This window comes from Meriones unguiculatus, chromosome 1 (genome assembly GCF_030254825.1).
Source record: "Meriones unguiculatus strain TT.TT164.6M chromosome 1, Bangor_MerUng_6.1, whole genome shotgun sequence".
Taxonomy (NCBI): Eukaryota; Metazoa; Chordata; class Mammalia; order Rodentia; family Muridae; genus Meriones; species Meriones unguiculatus.
Genome location: NC_083349.1, coordinates 53421658 through 53447417, shown reverse-complemented (window position 1 = coordinate 53447417; position 25760 = coordinate 53421658). Strand labels below are relative to the sequence as shown.

Genomic DNA, 25760 nt, shown 5'->3' with positions numbered 1-25760 from the left:
GGAAAAAAATCCATTTAGGAGGACTTTAGTTTGACAAACAGCTCACTACACAAAATACTGGAAGTCTGGTTTCATGGTAAATGATATAGGCCCTATACTCAACTTCCGGTCACAGAACCAGCAAATTTGAGATTTGGTTTGACAGAATTCCATATGTTAAGCAGAAACCCTCTGGTTACAGCTCAATACCATTCACATGGGTGTTGGCATTTAGCTTTGGGTATCTAGACTTTGGCATTGGGTATCTTACATAGCAGACAAAGAAGACTTGTATTACAAAGAAGACTTGTATCTATGTTAAGATGATAGTAATATCATCGTGGCTGAATATATTATGATCCTAGTCCTTCCATATAAGCTTATGTTTTCTGACACAAAACCAGAATTCAAAGTTCCTAGCAACCAAGAGGCTGAAGCAGGCAAGTTTCAGCTTCATCTACATAGTGAATTCCAGGCCATACGGGAATAAGACCCTGTGTCAAAAAAAAAAGTGTATTTTAAAGGTTGACTTCTTGAGTAACTCACGTTTAGATGCTATATGACTACTAAGAAGTCTTTGAACACTGCCATGCTCAACCCATGACCTCTAACGCCTTCATTTTCCAGCCAACTTACTTTGCTTGTGAGCCTGGGCCAAGTATTTATGCTAGAGGCATCACTGTAAGCACGAACACAGGCGAGGCCTCTCGGCATTCAAAGGAGAGGGTACCAGGGCTGCTGCGCCAACCTCTGAGGCTGTGAGCTAGTCATCAGTTAGGACTCTGATCACAACACATACATTCAAAATGCCCTCTGCCATCTGACTACCCAGAACCCAGCAGAGAGAAGTGATGCCATGGCAAGATGGGATGTCGTGGTCTTTTCAGACTGCTGAGTTGGTTGTTTGTTTGGTTGATTGTGGATTGTTTTTTTTTTTTTTTTAATGTATGTATGTATGTATGTACTGAGGCAACTGGGGCCACTGCATGTAAATAGCAACGAGGCACCATGGGCTCCCCTAGGTTTTAAAAGTACAATTTCTCATGTTAAGTTTGAGCCCTGTGGTGCCGGCACACGGCCTTCATACTGAACCTTGATCTGTGAATAAATAGCCACAAGTGCTGCTCTTGAGACTGTTTGCTATGGGACTGTAGGTAGGCCCGTTGACTCGGTCCAGGGTCCCCAGGCCACTCTCATGCTCATCCGCGTTCACTGTGATGAGCAGACAAAACAAAACAAAAGAAAACAAAAAAACGGGAGCCGTACAGGCATATATGTCTACACAGGCACGTGTGAGAGTCATTGGCACAGCAAAACCAGTAAATGCAGGAAGAGAGGCCCACTTAGATATGGCCTTCAGATAAATAATGAGTCATGTTTAGTCTAACTATGTCCTAAATATTAGAATATCCTGTATTCCATCTTCTTGAATTTTCAAAAGTTTTTATTTTATGTGTATGGGTGTTTGTCCTGTGTGCACCGTGTGTGCTGTGAACACAGAGGCCGGAAGGTGTCAGATCACCTGAGACTGAAGTTACAAGGCCTCCACGTGGATGCTGGAAATAAAATTCCGGTCCTCTGCACGGGAGTGGTAGTTGGTGCCCTTAATGGCTGAACCATCTCTCCAGCCCCTCTATTGTATCTTCTAACCTGACGTATGGTAGGGTAGGGTTGAGAGTGGGGATGGAAAATCCTTTTGTCTCTCCCAAATTTGTGTATTAAAATGCTGTTTTAAAAAGAAATGACTGTGATAGTAAATGGGCCTATGTTTGGTGAAATAAAAATTAGCAACCCTTCTTCAAAGTTAAGCATGTAGTTCAGTGGCAGAACACTAGTATACTTGGTTCCCTGGTACTTCAGGGACAGGAAGGGCAGTTTTGTTCTGTTTTGTTTTTCTGATTTTCCCAGCAAAAATTTTTTGAAGTCTTATAGGTTCATGAAATATAAAGACATAAGATCTGCTTTGTTGCTCTTTTTGCTCGATTCCTAGGCAACTTGGGATCACAGTTAATGCAGGAGAGATGTCAGTTATGTTTAACATTATGATCTGTACATTTGTCTTTTCTTTAATCAGAGATGGCTTCCCTTTCATTCTATCTTACGATTGTGCCATTATATGCCTTTTTTTTATTAGTCATTTAAAATTCTTCCCTGGAGAGAAATATAAAAATAAATCTCAGCGATTAGTGTTCATGAGCAACAAATGAACTGGTCATTCTAAATGAGCCTCTCTGGTTGTAAGTCTATGAGCAGAGGCCATCTCCACTGCGAGACAGAAGCTAGCCACAAGCTCACTCTTGCTTGTTACAGCACTTACTTTAGTCAGTGAGGTTGTCCTTGGCAACCTGTGACAAAGTGGCTTCTTCCCCGCTCTGCCCTGGATCACCTGGAATAAGACAAGAATAGACCATTGTAACATCACTCTCCCCATCTTTCCAGTCTCACTTTCTTTTTTTTTTTTTTTAAGATTTTATTTATTTATTATTTATACAACATTGTGCCTGCATGTACATCTGCATGTCAGAAGAGGGCACCAGATCTCATTATAGATGGTTGTGAGCCACCATGTGGTTGCTGGGAATTGAACTCAGGACCTCGGGAGGAACAGTCAGTGCTCTTAACCTCTGAGCCATCTCTCCAGCCCCAGTCTCACTTTCTTGCCCAGCCCTTTCAAGACTCCTGCACCTGCTAAGTGTTTGTCTGTAATATTCTTTTCCCTTCACTGACTCTGTGCAATGCATTCTTTCTGCTCAGGCCACCATTGACCTGGTGATCGGATATAGCCCACCTTCAGCTCCACATCCAAATGACCCAAGCGGGACCAGCATGCCAGGCATGGGAGGTAAGCTGACCCTCCTGATGGCCCAGCTCACCCCAAGAAGACTGTTCCCCAAGGAGAATCAGTTAAAGCACACGAAGAGAGTCTCTGGAGAAACTCTGCCTTTATAGTGTTCCTAGCTCTCTGCCCACCAGACAGGTACATTTACATGCAAAACGGCTTTCCAGTAGAGGTGGTGATGAAACATCTCCCATGGTTAGCACTCTCACTGCCAGCCGTCCAGTACATACACAGGCTGCAGAAACATTATGGCATTGCTGCAACTTTGTGATTTCCACTGGATACAATGTCCCAGCTTGTGGGGTCAAGAGCTTCTCTGCTCTTCTGCATGTGTCACGGCTCCCAGAGGTGTGATTGCAGGGATGTGTTCTCAGCCACCTGTTTCATGGCCAGTGCCCTTGGATGCCCCCTTTTTTCTGAGCTGTGATCCCCTTCTACCCGTCCTCCCACCCCCAGCACCAACTCAGTCCACTAATCAAGCGTTTGCTTCAGCATGAGCCAATTGTCTTCCTGGGTCATTTTGTCATCAAATGTCACTCGAGACAGGGTTAGCCTGTGGCTTCTGGGAATGGTTTCACTCCTCAGGTAGAGGGAAAGTCTCTGCCTGACGATTCATTATTTCACAAAGCTGAATTTTACTTCCCATGATGTTTTCTGCAGCATGACAGTGGTAATGAAAATAAGTTTTGTCCAAATGAAACAGAAAAGTGTCAAGAACCAGCAGTTTATCAACCTAAATAAAGTAGACCGACACTTTGTCTCTTTAGATTGGCCATAGAAACCTAAAATACTCTGTGCCACAAATATGTTTTCCCCAGAGCAAGGCTCTGCTTCCTCAGAAATGATCCATCCTGACAGGGAAAATATACACCCCTCCCCTGGCTCCCTTTGCCTGAGGCAGTTTCTCACTACTTGGCAGATGTCATCTGTAGAAGCCTGGAGGCCCAAGAAGCTGCCTCCCTGCTACTCAATGACAGGCACTAGGCAAGCACTGGCCAGCTCTTCCACAGAGATTCCCATAATCCCAGCTGGCCTGACAGGCTGGACTGAGGTAGAGATGAGTCAGAATGAAGGTTCCTTGAATTTGGGTTTTTAAGACCATCACTATAACTGCAAAAGAGCTGTCTGTGTCAGGGAGCAATGCAAGTATATGACAAGATGAAATTTCTTGATTTAGGACAAAAAAAAAAAGGAATGATTCATTGTTCTGTAAATATTCGTTGTTATATAAAATGATTGCTAACCATGGCTGGGTCAGTGTGACATTCAGAATTCTGGCTTCATACTCAGGCTGAAAGTCTTACATACAAAAAAAGGGAAGGAAGAAAGAAGGAGAGGAAAAGAAAGAAGGAGAGAGAGAGAAAAAAACCTAATTTACTAATTAGTAAAAGCAACCATTGGTTTTTACTGTTGAACACTTTAATGACATACACAGGACGTTAGGCCTAGAATTATTACCCCTTTAACTAACTCTTAAAGAATTACCATGTTGTACAAAAGTAATAAATGCTTCCCTTAACTTACATAGATATTTTCAAATTTTTGAAATTTTAGCTTGTAAGCTTTTTGAGTACAAAAGAAATATCTGCCTATTAAAATGCAAGCATCACAGGAAAGACCGCAGAAGACACAGGAAGGGGGAAAATACATCTTATTCTCCTGAGATGTGTCTGCCAGCAGCTACTGACAGTGATGGGTAGTGTTAAAGGCGTCCACTCACACAGTGGCTGCTGTGAAATCTTAACGCTATGGCATAAAAGTAGGATGGTCAGAGGATGCCCTCTGCAAGCTGAAGAAACTAGTTCTGACCGTTGACCAAAGACTTGAACACTTCAGCAGTTTCTTTTGAAGGAATGCTTTCAACGAGCCCTCATGTCAAGACGGCCGAAGATTCAGAGCTTGCTGCATTGAGGGTTGACTGGGAGTGTGCTGTGTCAAAGATGTCCCCTCCACAAAACGCCTGGAAACTGGTCCTATAGCAGAAGATGGACTGAGCCAGTCTTCGGACTCGCCAGCCTGGAATCTTGTTACTATGGCAACTTGCTTACCTTCAGCCGGTCGGCTTGACTGGAGTATGCATTTCTGTACCAGAATGAGCTATTTTTAAAACCCCAGATCTATTTTTAAAGAACCATCTGCTCAATGTGTGCATTGCCCAACTAAAGATAAGCAAAAATTCATTCATAGCCTGACTCCAGTATTTCAAATTCATTTTATTCCAATAATAGGAAAGTGATTTCACTTGAAGACAAATATGATCTACTTCAGAAAAAGTTAGTGATACCCATACATTCTGCATGCAGAGATGAGAAAGGCAGTGCTTGGCCACAAGGGGCTCAGAATCAGTAGAAAGATAAAGATAGAGTAACAACAGCCTAGAAAATATGATAAGTTTTTCTCCAAAGAGGAGCCAAATAATTGCATGTTTATCCAGTCACCTTCCATCGACAGGCCTATGAGATGGTGTGTCCGACACTGGCTTACAGCTTGTGCTATCAAAAACATATGCTTCCAGGATGGATCGCAAGCCTGTGTTTCCCTTGTTGCTTGTTAAGTACAAACAAACAAATCAATAATCAAAACAACAAAGAAAGACAAAAGAAACCCAGAAATACAGTAATTAAACGTCCTGCTGCTAGGTTACCCTTTTGTGCTTCCAAATTTTCTCTGTGTTGTATTTTTTGCTATAATTCTTTTAAAATATTTTATTTATGTTTTATTATTTTATTTATTTATATTTTATTATTTTATTTATTTATGTTTAAAATATTTTATATATATATGTGTGTGTGTATACATACATGAGTGCTCTGCCTTTATGTATGCCTACATGCCAGAAGAGGGAATCAGATGCCATTATAGATGTTTGTGAGACTCCATGTGGATGCTGGGAATTGCGCTCAGGACCTCTGGAAGAGCAATCAGTGCTCTTAACCACGGAGCCATTTCTCCAGCCCCACCATGTTGTATTATTTTTTTTTTAACTTACTCTGAAGATAATGTTATCAACTTTTGCTCTGGTTTTATAATGACCTTTTTTGAAGGTGATAAGTTTCTGCTTTTAACCAGTACAGACACCTAACCGGATTTTATTATAAGAAGCCAGATTAATATCACAGGCAAAATGGTGGCAATGGGAAAATGGTAAATATTGACCAAAGGGCTGGAGGAGAAGTGGCTATTCAAGAAAAGCCTTTTTATTAGGAACAGAGAGGATTAAGTAGGACAAGGACCATCGAGGGCTTAGGCAGAAAGGATGAGAGGTGTGAGAGCCTGGAGGAAAGGTCTGTGTGTCCCAGGAAGAAGGCTGAGGTGTCTGGGCAAGTGCTTTTCCTCAGGGCCATCCCTAGGCCGCCCTGGCTACACTGGGGACACCTGCCAGGCTCTCCCTTCCTAGCAGTGTGAGGGCCGATAGGGATGGTAGAAGCCGGCAGGAGACAGCCTGCAGATACGATAAAATCTGTGCAGTCCTCTGCTTGGTGGGGAACGTGCATGAGAAGAGCAGGGTTCCCGGAAGGAGCAGGGAGGTTGACACCCATCGGGGAAAGGGGCAGTAAGGATCCCAAAGGCTAACATGACTGTAGCACACGGTGTCTGAGTATTGCCAGCTTTTCTGTGCTGAGTAGGAACTGTCCCTGTCACCAGGACTGCACACAGCAGCAGTCTTCAAAAGTGTTACTGTTGAGTTTCTGAAAAGAAGGTGATTCCTTGCAGGAACCGGGAAGGTTCATTTGATTGACTTGCTGGTGTTATGATTGGGGGTGTTAATGGAAACATTACTGGTGAGGTGAGGGTCACAGAAAGAAAGAGCTATGAGCATTTGGGGAGGGCACAGATGGTCAAAGCTTTCAAGGATTTGACCAAGTAGCATGTCATTGTTAGGAAGCAGGATGACATTTGTACAGGGAATTGAGGTGAACATGAGCACTCTGAGCTACAAGGAGACGGCAGATCTGATTCTGAGCACTGGTCCATTCTCAGGTTGTCGGTTTTGCTGATCCTCTCATTCCTTGCAACATCAGAAGTCTAGACGTAATGACCCTCAGGGTCTCTAACTAGGAAGTTCTTTTCGTTGCTGTTGTAAGGCAGGGTTTCACTCTAGGCCAGACTGGCCTGCAATCTACTGTGTAATCCAAGTCAATTTTAAATAGCAAGAGGAGAGAAGATCTTTGTAAGCGTGATAGTTGGTCTGAAGTTGGGAGTCACAGAAATTTCAGGAGAGAACACATATGTTAGTAGGGATTTGTAGTTTAAAAAAAAAGGGAGAAATTTGCATCCGGGCATTGTTATGTCAGGATAATAATAAGCAGGATCCTTAACGGAGAATAGAGTGTTCCAGGTAAAACTAACCGCTGGGTGTTGGAGGCAGCGAGTATAGCTTGGTGGTTGGATGCTAGCCTAGCCTCTGCGTTGTTCTGGACATTCTCAGCCATGCATATGATGGGAGCTGAAAAGATGAACTGATCTGACCTTGGTGGCTTATAGTAGCAATCTCAATCCAGGACCCAAGAAAACTTGGGTCTTGGGAATGTTGGGGATAGCCAGGCAGCACCACAAGCCCACTTAAGGCTGTGAGACCCATCAAGATGGTGTGTGCCCTTCTCAGCTGGGTTGCAATGTCTAGGTACAGAGGGAGGATGAGTACAGAGTTGAACAAACACGTGTGTGTGATGCACGGGAGAAGGAGAGAGGTTGAAGGGTATGCAGGGCAGCCATAATATTTATTAGACCACAGGCTCTAAGAGCCTAGGAGAATACCGTAGTCATGAAGGGAGTACCGGGTAGGAAGGTGGTGTGGGTGGTGTGGACTGGGGCAACCTATATAAGGAAGAAGTTAGGCAAACTAGGAAGAATCAAGGAATGCCTTCTCTAGTGGGTTGCATAATGTCCCCTGAAAAGTCATGTGTACGTGAAACTTCAGAACATATCATTTGGAAACATTGTGTGTATGTGGTTGGCTAAGATGAGGTTGCCCTGGATTAGGGCAAACTCTAAATCCTGTGACTGGCGTCCTTAGGAAATGAGGTAAGGGAGTAGGCCACATGACTACAGGCAGTGATTGGAGTGGCGCATGGTTGCTAAGGATAGCTAGGAGCCACCACGTGGGAAGAGGCAGGAGGGCTCTTTCCCAGAGGCTTCAGATGCAGTATACCTCTGCCAGCACCTGAGACCTCACTGGAGGGTTTGAAGCTGCCAGAGAACATTGCTTTAAGCCACTCACTTTGCAGATCTTTGTTAGGATAGCACTGGGAAGACGCTACACCCATTGAGTCAGCGGTTCCTAGCTGGGCATTGTCCTTTGTGGTCATGACAGAATCAGTCATTGTTTGTAGCTCTGGGTCTCATTAGCGTACCACGCCAGCCCAGCGGAGACATTAGTATGTCAGTAAAGGAATAGCCTGTGCAGAAGAGTGTGTTCAGCAGGGCCCTGGGGCTCCCTCATCCTTCATGGAACACTTACTGTTGTTCAGCCCTGAAGGAAGAGGTTTAGAACCCAAGGCTGGAGTGAACAAATGCTGCTGGTTTTCATCTACTGAGCGTTCTTAGTTTATACTCTTTAGATAGCCAGGAGTTTGGAGCTTTGTCATTCGTGCATGTGTGTCCATGCATGTGCACGTACATTTGAGTGTGCATGCAATGCATCTAGAGGTTGATGTCTGAGGACTTCCTCAGTTGCTCTCCACCTTATTCTCTGAGACAAGACTCTCACATTGGACCTGATGCTCACTGAACCAGCTAAGCTATTTAGCCAATGAGCTCCAGGGATCTGTCTGTCTGTCTGTCTGTCTGTCTGTCTGTCTGTCTGTCTGTCTTAGCACTTACTGACTAAGCCATCTTCCCAGCCCCTTTTTGTCTCTTAAGAAAATGAAAGCTAAAGTTTGTCAAAGATCTAGTGAATAAAAGAGAAGGAAGGGGTGGTAGGCAGAGCTGATTTTTGTTATTTGTTTGTTTTGTTTAGATAAAGAAAAATTAGTGTGTAGTTGAAGGGTTGAAGGAAGGAGAAAGGTAACATTGAAAAGAAGACACAGTGGGTAACTAGGAGTTAGGGGACATTTGTGGAGTAGGCTCTAAGACACAGTGGAGGATGGGGACATTAACCTGCTGAGTGGGGAAAACTTTCTCATTTAGTCTGTGATGTGCCTGGGAAGTAAAGGAGGGGACAGGTGAGTGTTGAAGTAAGAAACAGAAAGACAGGAAGAGGACATAACTCCTGTGCCTGCTTGGCAAGAAAAGGGGAATTTTCATCTGCCATGAGGGCAGTCTTGGTGATCATGGCAATTGTGACTGGAGAAGCTGAGCAGGAGGGAACCTAGCATGACTCCTGGGTCAGTCTCTAGAGGAAGACCTGCAGTGAGAAGCAGGGGGTGCAGGCTTGAAGTCCATCTACCAGTTTGGTTCTCCATGGCATCTCCTTATCTCTCTAGCTCCTGAACTCAGACTGGTTCCTGAGATGAGCGCTCACTTATCACAGTCAGTCCAGGCCACAATACTCCTCTCACCAACTCTGTGCTCTCTGACATTCCCTTGTCTCTGTGAAGATGGTCTGAGTAAGGGTTCTAATACACCATGAATGTGTTGTCTTAAAGAAGCTGTCGACATTTGTGTAGGGGGCCTAGGTCCAGTCCATGCATGGTCTTTGGTTGGTGTTTAAGTTTCTGCAAGCCCCACCTGGGCCCTGGATAATTGGTTCTGTTGGTCTTCTTGTGGAGCTCCTGTCCCTTTCAGGTCCTTCTATCTTTCCCCCAACTCTTCTACAAGACTTCCTACGCTCTGCCCAATGTTTGGTTGTGAGTCTCAGCATCTGTTTCTAGCCACTGCTGGGTGGAGCTTCTCAGTGGACAGCTATGTTAGGCTCCTGCTGGGCAGCTCAGCCTTCATATGGGTTTCCTAGTAAGGGGAGCTGGGGCTGTCTCTGACAAAAACTTTGTTGCCTGTTTTTTGATCACTTCCCTCTGGTGGAGCTGCCTTGCCAGGCCACAGGGGAAGTTGTCCTGGTACAACTTGATGTGCTGGGATGGGCTAGTGGTGGTGGGGGTGCTCCCCTTGTCTGGGGAGTAGGGGAGGGGGTATGGGTAAGAGGAAGGGAGGGTAGGTCTGAGAGTAGAGGAGGGAGGGAACTAGGATGGAGATGTAAAGTGAATAAATGAAAGAATAGACAGAAAGCAAGAAAGAAAGAAAGAAAGAAAGAAAGAAAGAAAGAAAGAAAGAAAGAAAGAAAGAAAGAGTGTCTCAAGTTTCCAGTCAGTGCCAACAAATCATCTCCTTTACCTGCTTCCTTGGAACAGGAACCAGGGTGGTAACTAGTTGCAGGCCAAGGACCATTGCTAACTGGATCCCCTTCCATATTTCAGAAGAGGAGGAAGAAGACCCAGGAGATGCAGAAAGGGCAGATGGCATGGTCAGGGGCCCTGGGCCCAAGGGGACTTCTGGGACAGTGTCAGAGGCTCAGCTTGCCCGCAGGATCACCAAAGGAAAGAACAGCCGCAGGATGCTGTCCAACAAGCCACAGGATTTCCAGGTGGGAAGGGCTCCGTGGCTGTGTGCTCGCTGTCACCCCCACAGCACAGCCACTGCTGTGATGTCACCATTGACCTAGTCCTAAGGGCAGGAGCTCTCTGCTAAAAGGAGTATAAGGGAACTAACCCAGAAAGGAGAGTTCCATGTCAAAGCAAACCATCCCGCTTCTAAGGAATGTAACTGGAACCTTTCTTTTCTTTGGAAGGAGGCGGGAGCCAATTAACAAAGAATAGCAGTTGCATTTCTCTTAGCTCTCTGCATGAATGCATTTCAGGGGCACTTGCAGACCAGGCACAGGGCTGCAGCACCAGAGCCTCAGTTGGCCCTGCTTCTCCCCCACCCCCCCTCACCGCCACCCCCGCCAGCTCTGAACCCTTCCTCCTGCTCAGTTGATCTGGATTGAGAAACCCAGCCAGGGTCCCCACGTTGGAGATGATCGAAGACCACTCCTTCCAGACTACTGCCTGCTTTCAGCCGTCCTTATGAGCCAGAGAGCTGAGGCGTCGCCTGAGGATTCTTTTGCACCCCACACTGGGGAAGGTTTGGTTCTTACACCGCTTTGTACTTGCAGATCCGAGTCAGAGTGATTGAGGGCCGACAGTTATGCGGCAACAATATAAGGCCTGTGGTGAAAGTTCACATCTGTGGCCAGACACACCGAACGAGAATCAAGAGAGGGAACAATCCATTTTTTGATGAGGTGAGTGGGTGGAGAAGGCATGGCCCTGCTCACCCAGTCTGTCCTGTTTGTACACCTCCCCTCCTCCTGCCAATTCTGCCCAGTTCACGGAGGAGGGAGGCACAGGAAAAGGCTAAGAACTGGAAAGTACAGCACAGGCCTCCAGTGTAAGCTCAGGGAGGTCAAAGGCACCTGGGCCCAAAGCCATCTAATTAGCTTCCATCGATTTCCTACTGCCTTCCTGCCATTTTTTCAGTCCCCGTGGGCTCCTTCATCCTGGTGATGGAACGCATGATGTCACCGGCATCCACCCCAGCTCCTTTAGATTACAGAATGACTCTGAAGGTTGACTATGTCACTGTGAGATCCAAGGTTTAAGAAGGGTCAAAATTTGCTTGGCTAAAAAAAATTCATATTAAAGGAAAGCCACACGAACAAACAACACAGCCTGGTTCTGTTGGCTTCTGTGACACTCTCAAAGGGGCCTGGTGCCTTCCCATTCTCAGAGACCACGAAACCACAACTGGGTATGAACGGAAACAACTTAGGCGTATCCCAGAGCCCAGTGCTACTCTCAGGAGACAGAGCTCTGAGATTCCTTGGCCTCGGCCTTTTCTACTCTCTTTTTTCCTAGAACATCTAATTCCAGCCTCGGTTCTGGCTTTGTCTTTTTTTCCTATCTACATTCATAAAATAAACCATTTTCTTCTCTTCTGATCCCTGTCTTTTGTCTTATTTAAGTGAGGTGAGGACCCCATTCTCTTCAAACTTATATTTCTGAGATTGATGACAGACAATAGCATACATATACCTATAGATGGCAGTGACTTGGGGCTTTAGACATGAGACCTGTCAGTTAAGGCTTTTATGATATGGGCTTTCTGTTAACTAAGCTATCATGAGGCATTCAGCCAGAGTCTCCATCTTCCTTAGACTTTTCACATTCTTCATCTTAACCAAGGTGTCAACTTGATTTCACCAAGAACACAATGAAATGACATGGCTACATTTTATGTGTGTGTGGTACCAGGGATTTGAACTGGCATCATCATCCATGCTACATGTATTCTGAGCTACAGTCCCATCCCCACCACTATTTATATGACACATATGTCTGATTTTTGTTTGTTTGTTTGTTTTTTGTATTTTGAGACAGGGTTTTTCTGTGCAGCCTTGGCCTTCCTAGATTCGATTTCTAGACCAGGCTGGCCTCAAACTCACAAAGATCTGCCTGCCTCTGCCTCCTGAGTGCTGGGAGGACAGGCATGCACCACAGTCCCTTGCAATGACACATATGTCTTGATAAGACATAGAACTAAAGCAGACTACTATGGCAGACTCTCTCTCTCTCTCTCATATATATATATATATATATATATATATATATATGTATGTATGTATGTATTTGGTCAGTTTCACTATGTAGCTCAGGCTGGCCTGAGGTCTTGAGCTCTTTACCTCAGTCTCTCAAGTTCTCAGATTACAGGTATGCAGCACTATGTACTATGGACTGGCTGTGCCGTATTAACAAAACAACTGATCCCTGTAAAGAACTCAAGAAACAATAGTACTGTTCTAGATAAAATGAAACTGAAGAGATAGGACATCCAGATACAGCTGTGATCTTTTTGTAGGCCTCTAATTTTTTTTGTTTGTTTTGAAATAGAAAAATCTGAAAATTGACTACTTCTGTGTTCATTTTGGGCATGTGATAGCAGTATTGTGCTTGTGCATAAAGGTGCCCTTGCTCTTACAAGACATGTACAAATATATTTTGAAGGAATAGATTGACATATCTAAATTTTCTTTTGAATGATTCAGTTAAAAATTAAGAATGAAAAAAAAAGAAACAAATAAACAAACAAACAAAAAAAACCCCAGAATTTAAGAAAGACTAGCCTTTGTGTTTTAGGTTCCTGTGTATTTTGAGATGGCCATAGACAGAGTAGAAACTTCCCAGCTTGGAAAAAACTGATATAAATCTATATTCCTTAAAAAACAAAAACAAAACTAAACAAACTCCATCCAGGAAAACCCCAAGACCTCTGGGTGGTGGTGGTACACATCTTTAATACTAGCACTTGGGAGGCAGAGTCAGGTGACTGTGAGTTTGAGGCCAGCCTAGTCTATAGAGTGAGTTCCAGGACAGACAGAGCTACATAGTGAGACCCTGTCTCGAAAAATAAAAAATAAAAAAAAGTAAGAAGGAAGGAAGGAAAGAAGGAAAGAAAGAAAGAAAGAAAGGAAGGAAGGAAGGAAGGAAGGAAGGAAGAAAGGAAGAAAGGAAGAAAGAAAGAAAAAAAAACAAGGCAATCAAACCAAGAAAGATAGTTCTACCATGGTAGCAAAGGTGAAAAGTGTTTTATCTTACCATGGTCACAACTCTTGGTATATTTACAATATTTCTACGTAAAAGTTGGAGAAAAATAGATTAGTTTTTGTGACTACTAAATCTCTCTCTCTTTTTGAGATATGATCCTCACATTGTAGCCCAGGCTAACCTAGAACTCACTGTGTAGCCCAGGCTAGCTTCCAACTCATGCAGTCCTCTTATCTCAGCCGCTTATGTGCCGAGAAAGGTGGGATAAAGCTTGACTGAGAAGGAATTACGAGCGAATGGCCAATGTTTCCTTGAAGGCATTAGACAGAAACTATAGAAGTAAGAGCGTTAGTGGACTGACTGGGCATCAGGGCCTTTAGCACCACTTCGGTCAAAGTGGCAGTGTGGGAGAATCTAGATCCTCGTTTTAGTTAGAGCTGTCTAGTGCTAAATGAACACGTGTGCTTAGTTGAGTAAATGCTTATATTAGTTATTTCTCCTGTTTTCCTATGCCACCGTGCACAGATGGGCAATGTGTCCACAAGGCCCTACCTAATTCTGAAAGTGTTTAATAGTTTTGTAGACAGACCTGCAGCATCAGATCCTCTGGACCCGAGTCACCGGCTAACGTTCGAATGTGTTCTCTGCTGTTTTGACAGTTATTTTTCTACAATGTGCACATCACACCTTCTGAGCTCATGGATGAGATCATCAGCATCCGGGTAAGGGGCAAGGGCAGGAGGACACTGCTCACTGACCACTGGGCGAAGGCTGTCAGCTCACCCCTCTCCTTTCTTCCAGGTTTATAACTCCCATTCTTTGAGGGCAGATTCCCTGATGGGGGAATTTAAGGTGAGTGACAACAGCATACTTCTTTGAATTATGTAAACATGAGAGCTTTCATAGTAGGGAAGCTGAGTGACAGCCAGGCCTCAGGGCACACATGTTGGTTCTATCTTAGGGTTATAGGTAAAGCGTGCACACCATGATTTTTGCTAATGTCTTCATGGGTCTTGAAACACTAACAGTGTTCCAAGGCATGGTGCTTTAGCATGTCACTGAGGGCCCTCACTGGCTTCCAGGTGATTGATGGAAGCAAAGTCTTTGCTACAAAGGATGTTCTTGGTGCTGGCAAAAAGCCCTCAACCAGCTCTACTCACCAATGGCCCCAGAGCTTGGGCTACAAAGCCTGTTGTAAGTCTGAAATGAGAATAGAAAGTGAAATTGGGAAAGAGAAGCTACACTTTTCCAAGTGGTTCTTGCTGTGTAGATTTGTGATTGGCGCCTCATCGGTTCTCAGAGGATGATCTACCCTCTGAAAGAAGATGCTCCACTCACTAACATGCTTGTAAGATGATCTGGGTCAGGCAGACGTCTGGTCATATCCTGCCTGTCACCCAGGTGAACTCTGTTAACTGCTCTGATCCTCCGTTGCTTCATCTGCAAGATGGAATCATCTTCATGAAGACGTATAAAGACATCATGGAACTGTCCAATCAATGATTCAATTAGTAATCACATTAAGACTGACTGGAGCAGAAGGAAGCTTGGAAAGGACCCTGGGTTAGGTGATTTCCTGTGGGGTGATTAATGGTCCCAGTTTCCCTGGCACTTTTAATGCAGAAACTAAGAAAGTCTCAGACAAACTAGAACATTCTGGTCATCCTGCTTTCATGGTTTCTTCCAACCCTGAGTCTAGTTCATTTATTCAGCAATGATCCACCGAGTCTTCTATATGCCATCATATATCAAGCAAAGTGCTAGCGCAGAGTAGGTGAGGTAGGAATTTAGATCTTGGGGGTTTAAGAGCTAGGGCATCATTTCTAAACATAATGTGTGTGTTTTTTTTTTTTTCTTTAAAGTGACTAGACTGATTTTAAAAATCTATTTAACTTGTTTTGACTTTTCCCCAGATTGATGTTGGATTTGTTTATGATGAACCTGGTAAGTAGTGTCTTACCTTCTAATTTTGAAAAAATGCTAACGCTTAAGAAAATCTAGAGATGGAAGAAATTTTTTTTCAATGGTGGGGATCAGCTCAGGTCCTCATAAATGCTAGGAAAGAGTTCTTCCGTAGAGACATGCTCCCCAAATCCATTACAGCGGTAAGGAAACACTGTTTCTGTAATGTGAAGGATGCTTAATGAAGACAGATAACAGCAGGTTGATACAGATGTCTAATTTTTTTATCTTAGCACATATAAATGGTGATGTCTTTGTTTTGTGATGATCTCATGGTCTTATTAAGATCAAACTGTGAAAGTGTTGCAGGGGATAGGAGGTGGGGCTAAGATGTGGGTGGAGCATGAACAGGAGATATTGCTACATGGACCCCTCTGGGGAATTGGATGAAATCACAGTCCTGCCAGCACATCTTTAGAGTGTCCTTGTCCTTTTGTTCCTTTATGTTAGGTCACTCTGTAATGAGGAAATGGCTTCTTCTCAACGACCCAGAGGACACCAGCTCAGGTGCAAAAGGTTACATGAAAGTCAGCATGTTTGTCCTGGGAACTGGAGACGAACCCCCTGTGAGTCCCTTACCCTGTACCTTCTGGTCTTAAAAACACACTTAAGCAGTGGACTGTAAAACAGAGTTCAGACTCCAAACTGTCACCCTTACACCTGATGGCTGATTCCAAGAAACTATCTTTTGCTGATCACAGATCATCACTGTAGCTCAGATTCCTTCTTGGTGCCTCCTAGTATTTGTGGGTCTTTCTTTTAGGGGGCCAAGAGTATGGAGTCAGGGTCTCATGTAGCTCAAACTGGCCTCAGCTCTGGTTCTGTCACTAAGGTTGACTTTGAACTTCTGATTTTCCTGCCTTCACCTGCTTATGTGCTAGGTTTACAAGTGTGTGCCACAGCACCCAGGAAGTATTTCATTCATTCAAGAACTCTGTATGTGTTTAATAACTTACTAGCATCATTAGAAAGGCTTGAGTTTTTCTTCCACACAAAAATTCCTTACTTCATCACTTCCTTCCCCCTGAAGGGTTAGTGATAGTTCTGAGACATCAGACAGAAAACTAGAAACAGGAATGGGCCAGAGAGAAACAAAAACACGAGCATACAGACACCTCCTCAATGCCGTGCTCATGAAACTAACAGGAGAATGCAGAAATATTGAAGCATTATACAGTAGCGTTTTGGAAGCTGAAGGGAAATCAATGGCCAAAGCTCCAAACAGTAGAGATGATAATGGAGGCAGTTCTGGACGTCAGTAACTTGGTTTCTTTTAGAACTGCTTCTTTTTCACATGTGTGATTTTAACCATGTTTCTCATAGCCTGAGAAACGGGATCGTGATAATGACACTGATGACGTGGAGAGCAACTTGTTACTTCCGGCTGGCATTGCCCTCCGGTGGGTAACCTTCTTGCTGAAGATCTACCGAGCTGAGGACATCCCGCAGAGTATGTACTGCCTTAGTCCTTCATGGGGGTTTCAGAAGTCTTTGACATGATACATGTTGAACTCTGAATATGATGGATGCTCCTTGCCATAGGCCCCCCTTTGAAAGGCCTTCGTGGATTTACTTCCATTCATCTGGCCCCACTGAAAAATTTCTGAGTAGCTGCTGGGGCAGACACTGCTCATCCATGTTTTTTCTTGAGTGCCTCCCTTTGATCCATTCTGCTCTGTCCTTTTTTCCATCCATCTTCTGTATCCTTCTAGAGACTGCTATAGAGGTGTGAGCAATCAGCTTCTCTCTTTTTTTTTAACATTACATTGTGTGTATGTATGCGTGTGTGTGTGTGTGTGTGTGTGTGTGTGTGTGTGTGTGTGGTACACAGGCACAAATGTCACTGTACATATGAGATCAGAGGACAACTTGAGCTCATGGGGGTCCTCCCATCATGTGGGTCTTGTAAGTGAGTGAAATCACTGAACTAGACCACTAACTCTATCTGTAGAAAGGAGGGTTTGTTGGGACCAAACTGCCAAGGCTGTCTCTCAGGGGCAGAGAAAAGAGCAAAAATGGCAGAAAAGCAAGTAGATTTTATATAAGTCAGCAGGGTGGGGCTTTTGAACTGATCCAGGCTGTGCAGATTGATGCTGGACAAGATGCCCTTGCTGTAGGTAGGTGCCCTTTGAAGGTAGACTAAGGGAGGCAACTGGTAAACAGAAACCCATCTGTAGGCCTTTGTTTACCCAACAATGAACCTTCTGTTTACCTGGCCAAAGTCCTTCTGTTTAGGACACTCTTCCAGCACTGCCATTTTTGAGGGGTATGATTTAGACCTGCTGAGCCATATCACTGACCCCCATCAACCTCCTCTGTCCTAAAGAAAGCATAAAATTTTATAACAAAAGTAAAACATGTTTCCTAGTGGACTGTTACATATAGCTGAGCAGGGGGCAGGAAGATGGTTCAGTATGAAAAGTGTCTGCTTTGCAAGCTTGATATCTGATTTCAGATCCCCAGAACCCACGTAAAAGCTAGATGCAGTGGCTTGTGTCTGTAGTCCCAGCACCCCTAAAGCTAGATGGTATGCCAAGACAGGGTGCTAGCCCCGAAGCTGAGTGGGCCAAATGACCTGAAGTACATAGCATAATGGCAAACAAGAGAGACCCTGCCTCAAAACCAAGATAAAGATGAAGACAAACACCCAAGGTTGTCCTCTGACTTCTACACACATGTCCTGGTATGCATGTGCCCTCCTTTCCCTGAGAACACTTCCCTCCTTTCAAAGATTCTACAATGTTCCCTTTCCATTTTTCCCTTGGAAATGTCTTCAATAGATTAAAATAGGTTCAGATTATTCTTCCTACACTGGCCCGTTCAATTGATTTCTGTCCACTTTGCAGTTTGTTGAAACAGAGACACCACATTTGCAGTGCATCAGTGTGTGAGAAATATGCTATTTATAAGTATATTGACTTTTCAAGCATTTCTCTAAAATGTCAGCTGGGCCTAGTACACATTCCCCAAATCAGAAAAAGGCCTGAACTTGACAATTGCCTCTTACTGACCGAATGGATGTCAGGAAAACTGTTTCATCTTCCATGAATGCTTTGTTCTTAATATAATCATTTATTAGTTTGTTTTTCCAAGGCACTCAATTATTTTAAAAACTTTGCAAGGAAAAAATACATTTTCTTTCTCCCCCTCTCTCCCCTCCCCTCTCTCTCCTCTTCCCTCTCTCTCAAGACAAAGGGATTTTTGCTGCTAGTTCTTCCCACCCTAGAAAACAGTTCTTCTTAAATCCCTTTTGATGCATTGGGGACATTGTGAATTTTGTTGAACATCTTTCATTGTTTCAAGAGAGTGGATTTAATTTTTCCCATGCGGCCTGTCCCTTTCCAGTGGACGACGCCTTCTCCCAAACGGTGAAGGAAATATTTGGCGGCACTGCAGACAAGAAAAATCTTGTGGACCCTTTTGTGGAAGTCTCCTTTGCTGGGAAAAAGGTACATATGTGATCTAAATGTGTGCATCTCTTAGAACAGACATTTAACGTGCTGTGATTTCCTTGGGGGTGAATTCCTAGTTATCTTTGGTAAATGGCCCCTGGTCAGTGGGCCACTCTGCAGAGACACTGGTTATTGAAACTTGCTATGCCAGATTTTCCGCAGCCTTAGGTGGGAGTAGGAAATATACAGGACACCAGTTAGAAAAATCTCTTCTGGAGATCAGAGTAGTGAGGCCAGCACTGGACTCCTGTAGTTATTTCTCAGCTTCAACTATTCCCTTACGCTCGGGCAAAATCCCCAGCCAACCATTAATCACTCCTAGGCACCATTCTGTTGCTGTGGCAAAACTTTCTGATCAAAAGCACCTAGCGGAGGAAAGGGCTTATTTCAGCTTTCAAGTTACAACCCATCATGGATGGAAGTCAGACAGGGATTCAAACGGGGGCTCAAAGTAGAGAGCACACAAGAACACAGGCTCCTGGCTCAGTCTCTGGCTGGTTCCCAGGCTCATGCTTAGCTAGCCTTCTTACACAGCCCAAGCTCACTTGCTTAGAGAATGGTGCTGCCCCCAGTGGGCTGTGCCTTCCTGTGTCAACTAGCAGTCAAGACAATCCCCACATTCTCATCATCAGCTATTTTGATCTAGGTAATTATGCGAATGAGACTTTTCTCTCAGATGACTCTAGACCAGTGGTTCTCAACCTTCCCAGTGCTGCAACCCTTTAGTATAATTCCTCATGTTGTGATCACCACCCCCACCTATAACGTTATTTTGTCGCTACTTCATAGTTTTGCTACTGTTGTGAATTGTAATGTGGATATCTGATGTGCAACCCCTATGAAAGGGTTCTTCAACCGCCAAATGGGTCTCAAGCCACAGCTTGAAAACCACTGCTCTAGACTGTGACAGTCAGAATTTGCAAGGACACCCCAACTCCTGACTCCCATTGGGTTTCTCACCTTTTGTCTAACAAGCTGCTGAGACAGGAGGGCAGAGCAGAAAAGCCTGTCTTAGTCCTCTGGAATCATCAGGGAGAGCCCTGGTGTAGGGGAGACCACATCCACCACCGAGATAGTCCAAAATGGAGGTTTGTATTCCATAGAATGACACGCCCTGGGCAGTTACAGGAATCAAGAGCCGCCGCCTTCTTTGTGTTTGAGCTCTTTCGTTATTAAAGCAGAAATCTATGAACAGCACACGTGTGACTACGTATAGTTTCCTGGGAGGGTCATGGTAGGTGCAATGGGAAAACCCCTGCCCCTGGGATAAAGTGAAGTCTGATTTGAACTGTAGACTTTATTCTACTCCGCAGTCAGCCACACTCCTTAACTTCCGAGTGTCAATTTCCTAAACTGTAACCGTGAGTGCTAATGACCTTATATGATCTTCGAATTGGTTAATTTGCTTAAGAAGCAATACAGTTCGTGCTCTGGGAATATGGAAGTGACACAAGGGCAGAGACAGTTCCCTTAGAGCCCAGAAGACACAGACTGTCTTAATCTGTGTTCTATTGTTAGAACAAAATACCTGAGCCTGGGTAATTTTTAGAGTAGAAGTCTACTTAGCTCATGGTTTTGAGGCTGGAAAGTCAAGAACAAAGCATGGATATCTGCTGAGCATCTGGTAAGGACCTTCTACTGCATTGTACTGTGGCAGAAGGACCCGTGACAAGAGAATGGAAATAGGACAGTTCAAATCTCTCTGTCTCCTAATAAAGCTACTAATGCCACTGTGAGAACATCACTTTCATGACCTCATCACTTTCAATTTCCTCTACAAAGGTTCCTCTTCCAAATTCTGTACACACAGGAATTTAGGTATTATGTGTTCAACTAGTGAACTTAGTCAGTAAACAAGAACTGGATGATTTTAGTCAGTGCTGAGGAACACACAGAAAGCAAAGTGACCGCAAGTGACAGATGTGTGTGTATGTATGTGTCTGTACGTATACACATGTGTATTTGTGTGAATGAGTATATGTGTATTCAGTGTGTTTAGTGAAGTTATCAGTGAGACACCTTGGAAGAAGTATCATTTGATTGGGAGGCCCGGATGTGTAGAGATCCTGAGGGCAGAGGCTCCAAGCAGGAAGAGGCCATGAAGGAAGCATCTTTTCAGGGAAGGAAAGCCTGTGTGGCTGGAGGAGAGCAAGCAAAAAGAAAAGGGGAACAGGAGGTCAGTGGGGGTGAGATGGGGAGGGCTGTATGAGACAGAGAGAGCTCACGGTAGAGTGGTGTCACAGTCAGTAGGCAGGAAGGGAAGTGGGGAGTCATATGAAAACCAAGTGCAGATGTTTGTGAGGAAGCATGCCGGGGGTTTCATGAAGAAATGAGTGTCAGGATTTACTGAAGGCTGAGTAGGGTGGGGTGGGGAGGGGTTGTCCTAACTGGCTGTGAGCCTAAGCAGATGAGTGCTGGAAATGCCAGAGACAGGAGTAGGCAGGTAGTTGGTGAGTGGGATCGAAAGACCTGGTTAATTAATAACCATGAGATGCTTATCAAACAGTATATAATAAATGTTCAGTAACCTCCGTTCCTATTACATTCACCTGGTAGACATTTAGCAAGTGAAGACATAGATTAAAAGAAAAACATTAGTGGACAGGAGAAACAAAGACTGACGTTAAAGTCAAACTCATCTCATATTTTACCTAATTATTGTCAAAAAAAATAAAATTCAGATTTGAGGTGTAGGTATACATGCTTTGTATGTACAAAGCCCTGGTTCTGTCCCTGTTACCAAGACAAAAGGGAGAGGTCAGGAGAGAGGAAGATAGAGAGAAATAAGGAGGAAGGAGGGGGAGAGAGAAGAGAGAAACAAAGGAGAGGAAAGGAAAGGAAAAAGGAAAAGAGAGGGGGAGGAAAAAGGAATGAAGGAAGAAAGGATGGTTAGATGGAGGAAGGGCTTATGGGTTACTAAATATATAACTAATGACTAGACTGCCAAAGTCACAATCTCACACACACATACACACACAGCTGTTAGCAGCTAGAACTGTGACTACCTACTGTTTTTCTTTGATGATTTTTACAGGTTTGCACAAACATAATTGAGAGAAATGCAAACCCTGAATGGAATCAAGTTGTCAATCTTCAGATCAAGGTTTGACTTTCTTTTCTTTTGTAAAAACTAAGAATGTTGACTCACCTCGTTAGTGAATTAATGGATGAATAATTACCTTTCTCTGTTTCTCTTTAACAGTTTCCCTCCATGTGTGAGAAGATAAAACTAACAGTCTATGACTGGTGAGTTGAAACTGTGTTGGATTCGGCATGAGTTGAATATTTGAGTGCTTTAGATGGCCTAACTCACACCTTTTGGAATATTTGCTATTCTATCCACAAGAAAACTGTACCTGGAACTGAGAGGCAGAGGGTTCTTAAAAAAAAAACCAATTAACAATAATACTAGAATAAAATAAAAGACAATGACAATAATAATAGAAAAAAAGGCTTTTCAGAAAAGTTTTGGATATCTTGGTTCAATTGTTCATAAACAAAATAAATGCTTTGAAATGAACAAAATCTTTGAAATGCTCAAAGATAAGAAATTAGGAATGTTAATTCTATTGGACTGTCCAAAAGAGACTTCAGAAATAGAATAAACCAATTTTTGTGGAAAGATTCACCAAAATGTCTGAAAACAATTCTTTGTTATTATTAAAAAGTAAATCATAAAGTTGCTTACCCAAAGGGGGAAAATTTCATTAAGTTAGACATAGTAGCCTATGTTTGTGAACCCAGTGCTTAGAAGGCTGAGGGAATTGTGAGTTCTCAGTCACCCTGGGCTACATAGTAAGATTAAGGCTCGAGAAAAGAGAGCAGAGTGGAGAGAGGAAGGAGGAGGAAGAGGTTACTTAAACATTCTTAATAGACCAACCTCTCAGAACCAATGGCCATCATAAGACCATTCAATGAATGTTCTTGATGGATGGAGGGTTCAACTGACAGCGCTCAGCCCTCTGAGGAAGAAGCATGGGCAAGTCTCCTCAACATCTCCATGGTAACTCTGCCGGGCAGGGACTACTTTCAGCCTCACTTTACAGTAAGGACTAATAAGCCAATAGTGTAACATCATATAAACTGGGTCCGTTCCTTTTATGGCGATGATGTTAAGTAGGGCCGCTTGAAAAGCCTTTGGGCTTTCGCAGATCTCACCTTCATGACAGCAGAATGGAAGGCCTAACTGGATCACGGTCTCTAGAGCGGCTGGAGGGCTGTCGGCATAGACTTGCGGGTGTAGTTGCTGTGCGGCCACTCAGGACTCTGGCCCAGACTTCCTGAAATGAGCTTGGCTGATGAAGCTGGGAAGTTTCCACACAATCTTTATGTACAGTAAAGCCTGAAGCCACTGGACAGGATGGTTTCTGAGGTCTAAAGTCTTCTAACTCCTCAGTTGACATTATGCTGGGCATGGTGGCACACGGCTGTAATCCCAGCACTGGGGAGGCAAAGGCAGGCAGATCTCTGTGAGTTTGAGGCAAGCCTGGTCTACAAAGTAAGTCAAGCACAGCCAAGGCTACACAGAGAAAGACTGTCTCGAAAAAACTAAAAAGGGGGCTGAAGAGATGGCTCAGTCGTTAACAGCACTGGCTGTTTTCCAGAGGACTTGGGTTCAATTCCCAGCAACCACATGGCAGCTCACAACTCTCTGTAACTCCAATTCCAGAGGACCTGACACCCTCACACCAATACACATAAAATAAAATTAAAATAAGAAAGAAGAAGAAAGAAAAAGAAAAAAGCTATACCTTCAGAGGCAGAAGGTGTAACCAACCTCTTGTTTTACACAGGGACCGGCTTACCAAAAATGATGTAGTTGGGACAACGTATCTATACCTTTCTAAAATTGCCTCCTCTGGGGGAGAAGTAGAAGGTAAGTCACTTGAGGAGCAGAAGCCAGGATTCAAAGCTTCTGGCAAAGAACAGACCCAGGTGCCCCAGCGGTTCAGTGGTTAAGGAGTAGTACTTAGCCAGAAAGTCTGAGCTGTGGCAGTCACCTAGAAACATGCTCGATGCCTTTAAAAGGCAAATGTCCCCAGGCCTGACAGTGCAGAACTGTGAACTGGTGGCTGCAGAGGAGGCCAAGACAGGAGAATCCCAGGTTTGGGACCTGCCTGGACTACACAGGCAGTCTTCCTCCAGCCTCAGCAACTTAGTAAGACCCTGCCTCAAAACAGGAATGAGAGACGGGGCTGGCAATGGGGCCAGTCATTGGCGCATGTACCTGAGAGTACAAAACACTGGGCTCAATTCCTAGGACAACCGCCTACCTGCCCATCCCCCCACCACTCATACATACGTATGAAGGTATGCACACACTTATGCATGCAAAGACAATTGGGCCGGTGAGCCATGCCAGTGATGTTTTGGTGATAAACAGCAAAATAATTAATGATGGAAGCAAACAACAAGTTAATACATTTTTAGCTTTCTTGCTCCTGTCCAAAACCTTTTTGCCATGTGCTGTTTTAGAACTGTCTTGCTTATCAGTACAGAGTGCCCACACATCGTTGTACCTGTTATTATGGTCTGATGTACGTCCAGGGGCTGAAGTAAAGAAAAGGAAAGCAGTTAAAAGAGAAAACATTGACATAAGCAGATTAATACTTGCAGCTTAGGTTTTACAAGGGTCAGGACACTAAACATACTGAGTAAGGTGAAGTAATTTGGAATAAAATTTTCTCTGAAGACACTTTTATCCTCATTTTATGTGTTTTAAGAGCATCAGTGTTTGAAGAGCACCAACATGGCTGTAGATAGATGGCTCAGTGGTTAAGAACATGGCCTGGGTTTGGTTTTCGGCACCCTTAAGGTGGCTCACAACCATTCATAACTCCAGTTCCAGGGGCTCTGATGCCCTTTTCAGGTCTCTGAAGGCACTGTACATATGTGATGCATGTTTGTACATACATGCAGGCAAAACACTCATACCCACAAATAGTAAATAAATAGTATCAGTCCTAACCAACAAGAACCTGGAAGATCCTAGAGACAGGATGATAAAGAAGACACTAGTTTCATATCTTGAGGTGTTAAAAAGAAAGACAACTCAAAATCTCAGGGAAAACAGGTAGGCAGAAATGCGTGGTTCAAATAGAAAGCCATGTGTGGCAGTATTTTAAGCAAACAGCTGAACGTCAGGAAGAGATTTCATCTGCGCATTCCCTGCTGAAGGGGCCGTAACACTGGAGCTTCAGCAAAGGAAGCGGAATCATGGCCCCTTTCTCTGCAGAAAGCAAGTATTAAGGTGGTCACTACATCCCCAGCTTTGAACAGCATATAAATGCCATCTCCCTTCTGAAGTGTAAAACGCAAGCATAGAGAATAAAGACGAAGGGTGGATAGAAGAAGGGTCGGCGTGCTCGGAGCCTCTTTTTGTTGAGTGGGCAATACAGATGCGCTCACTAGAGGTTAAAGAAGAAGACCAAGAGAGGTTAAAAAGGGCCCCGTCTGTACAGAGAATGAGTAAAAGCAACCCAATCCACTTGTTAAGTAGGGAGTTGGTAAATAATGTCTAAAGGTAGTGGTTCAAGAAATACTGGCAAAAATATTTTTACTCAGTGATGGCATCGGAACTATACACAGAAATCGTTACAGGCAGTTTCAGCCTCCCTCTCTGAGCATTTATGCCATTACAGGTCCTGCAGGTAGCCTGGTTCAGGGTCCCAAAACAAGGAGCTGACCCCTCCCCTCCCTGACCCACAAAGGAACAAACCATGCTTTGCGTCACATAATCCAGGCTTAACTACAGGTGTTTGCTTATATTGCCTCAAACCAAATTAACTTGCATTTTCTGGCCATAGCCCCAGCTAAGGATGTGTAAGTGTTTTATTAAAAGCATGCTTTGTTGGTAACTTCACCCGCTTCCTGTGGTTGTGGGAAGCCAGCTCTTCCCAAACGCTGGGCTCTTTGAAGCAGGCGAGTTTGGGTTATTTACATGTGCCGGGTGAAACTTAACTGGTAAGACTAGTAGGAACTAGAAAAGGCTCGCGGGATTTGGGTGTGAAT

The 25760-nt window shown here is 44.0% G+C and overlaps 1 protein-coding gene across 3 annotated transcripts in view; it reads left to right on the top strand.

The window, feature by feature from the left end:
- The window catches only part of Myof (myoferlin), a 144565-nt gene that overhangs the window by 43685 nt on the left and 75120 nt on the right, over window positions 1-25760 (top strand). For all 3 annotated transcript variants that reach the window (XM_060388887.1, XM_060388880.1, XM_060388892.1), the window contains exons 5-16: window positions 2734-2821; window positions 10171-10337; window positions 10908-11036; window positions 13995-14057; window positions 14137-14187; window positions 15249-15279; window positions 15748-15863; window positions 16621-16747; window positions 18643-18746; window positions 21784-21852; window positions 21952-21995; window positions 23543-23625. In XM_060388887.1, coding sequence (XP_060244870.1) covers window positions 2734-2821; window positions 10171-10337; window positions 10908-11036; window positions 13995-14057; window positions 14137-14187; window positions 15249-15279; window positions 15748-15863; window positions 16621-16747; window positions 18643-18746; window positions 21784-21852; window positions 21952-21995; window positions 23543-23625 — 1072 coding nt within the window. The remainder of the gene's footprint in view (window positions 1-2733; window positions 2822-10170; window positions 10338-10907; window positions 11037-13994; window positions 14058-14136; window positions 14188-15248; window positions 15280-15747; window positions 15864-16620; window positions 16748-18642; window positions 18747-21783; window positions 21853-21951; window positions 21996-23542; window positions 23626-25760) is intronic.